Source organism: Arachis stenosperma, chromosome 5 (genome assembly GCF_014773155.1).
Source record: "Arachis stenosperma cultivar V10309 chromosome 5, arast.V10309.gnm1.PFL2, whole genome shotgun sequence".
NCBI classification, from domain to species: domain Eukaryota; kingdom Viridiplantae; phylum Streptophyta; class Magnoliopsida; order Fabales; family Fabaceae; genus Arachis; species Arachis stenosperma.
Window position 1 is genome coordinate 45,856,205 of NC_080381.1, and position 2,062 is coordinate 45,858,266.

General features: G+C 45.3%; 1 protein-coding gene across 1 annotated transcript; it reads left to right on the forward strand.

Annotated features, from left to right (window-relative positions):
* The first annotated feature begins 475 nt into the window (after nt 1-475).
* On the forward strand, nt 476-1,204 carry LOC130980761 (uncharacterized). Its single transcript, XM_057904410.1, has one exon. It carries the CDS (start codon nt 476-478, stop codon nt 1,202-1,204), a length of 729 nt encoding a protein of 242 aa, XP_057760393.1.
* The last annotated feature ends 858 nt before the right edge of the window (nt 1,205-2,062 follow it).

Sequence of the window (2,062 nt, forward strand, 5' to 3'; positions counted from 1 at the left end):
CCATAAAGCTCAAAGGTCGGCACCGAAGGTAACAACTTGGCGTCGATTCCCAGAGACCGAGTTTTCCTTCCAGGTATCCATCCAAGAACAATTGGCGCCCACCGTGGGGCCGAGAATATAATCCCTTCCATATATCATCGGCCTCGAGGTTCTCGCCTGAGTCATGGCTGAACAACTTCTACCTACACCATCCGAACTTTTCCAGATGGTGACCGAGTTACGGCAAGCCAACCAGCGCATGGCCGAGGAGAACAAAAGAATGGCACAGCAAATTGCCAACTTGAATAACACCCGAACCAAAAACAATAATGATCGGCAAGAACTGACAGAGGAAGCCGAGCAGTAGTCAGGGCCAACACATATCTCTGACACTGCTCGACAGAAAGAGGAGCAACCCGAGCATAATGAGGAAGCTCGGCCAGACGACGAGGATGACAATCAGGAAAGCTCCTCTAGACCATTCACGGCCGAGGTGATGAACTTCGTGCTACCCAGAAGGTTCACTCTGCCGACCACCCTAACTCCCTATGATGGGTTAGGTTATCCGAAGAAATACATCAAGAAGTTCACCTCCATAATGATAGTAAACGGTGCATCTGATAAAGTTTTATGTCGTTGCTTTCCATCTTACTTAGACGATCCTGCACTTGATTGGTTTTGTTCTTTGCCTGCAGGTTCTATTTCCCGATTTCGAGACATATCAAAGCCCTTTGAGGAACACTTTGCTGGATCGGCCATCTACGTACACGACTCCGACTACCTGAACACAATCAAGCAAGGCCAGCACGAAAGCCTCAGGGACTACATGACACGCTTCACAAAGATAGCTATGAGTATACCCGACCTCCACCCTAAGGTGGAACTGCATGCAATAAAAAGCGGACTACGACTAGGAAAATTCCAGAAAACTATTGCCGTAGCCAAACCTAAGACTATGGCCGAGTTTCGTGAAAAGGCCAAAGGTCAGATCGACATTGAGGAACTCCAAAAAGCTCAGAAAATAGAAAAACCACACTACCGAGAAAACAACAGAACGCGAGACAACAAGAAGAACCCCAAACCAGCTTCGCAATATGAGTCTTACACTCAATTCAACACCAAGTGCGACGATATCATCGAGGAGATCATGAATTCGAAGCTGATCAAACCACCAAGAAAAGCCGACAGTTACCCAGATTCAAAAGGCACAGACAGATCAAAATAATGCTCCATCCACCAAAAGCACGTCCATACTACCGACGAGTGTGTCATCGCCAAAGACCTTCTGGAGCGATTAGCTCGGCAAATTCACCTGGACAAGTACATCGGCGGCCACATACAGCCACGAAAAAATTCCTCTAGTGAACAGAACTCAGCGACACAGCATGGCCGAGATAAAGATCGGCCAGACACCAGCCATCCCGACAAACCAAGACGTATCATTAATTGTATTTTTAGAGGTTTTATAGGTGGAGGAACCACAAGCTCGGCATGAAAGTGATCTTACCGAGCCATGCTTTCCATAGAAGCCAATCAAACTCAACAACAGACACTTCCGTAGTTTCCGCAGATAACATTCTAGACAGCCAACCACAACACAAATGTGGCAAATCTAGATGACCCGGTCGTAATCACCCTACAGCTCGGAGATCTCCTAGTCAAAAAGGTGTTACTGGATCCAAGAAGTAGCGCCGACGTTCTATTTTACTCCACATTCCAGAAAATAAAACTAAGCAGCAACATCCTCCAACCTTCCACTAGAGACCTATTAGGTTTCTCAAGTGAGAGAGTCCCAGTTATGGGCTCTGTGTGGTACAAACCACACTTGGTGAGTGATGAGCGGATAATTTGTACGCTTTTTGGCATTGTTTTTAGTATGTTTTTAGTATCTTTTAGTTAGTTTTTAGTATATTTTTATTAGTTTTTAATTAAAATTCACTTTTCTGGACTTTACTATGAGTTTGTGTGTTTTTCTGTGATTTCAGGTATTTTCTGACTGAAATTGAGGGTCCTGAGCAAAAATCTGATCCAGGGACTGAAAAGGACTGCAGATGCTGTTGGATTCTGACCTCACTGCACTCGA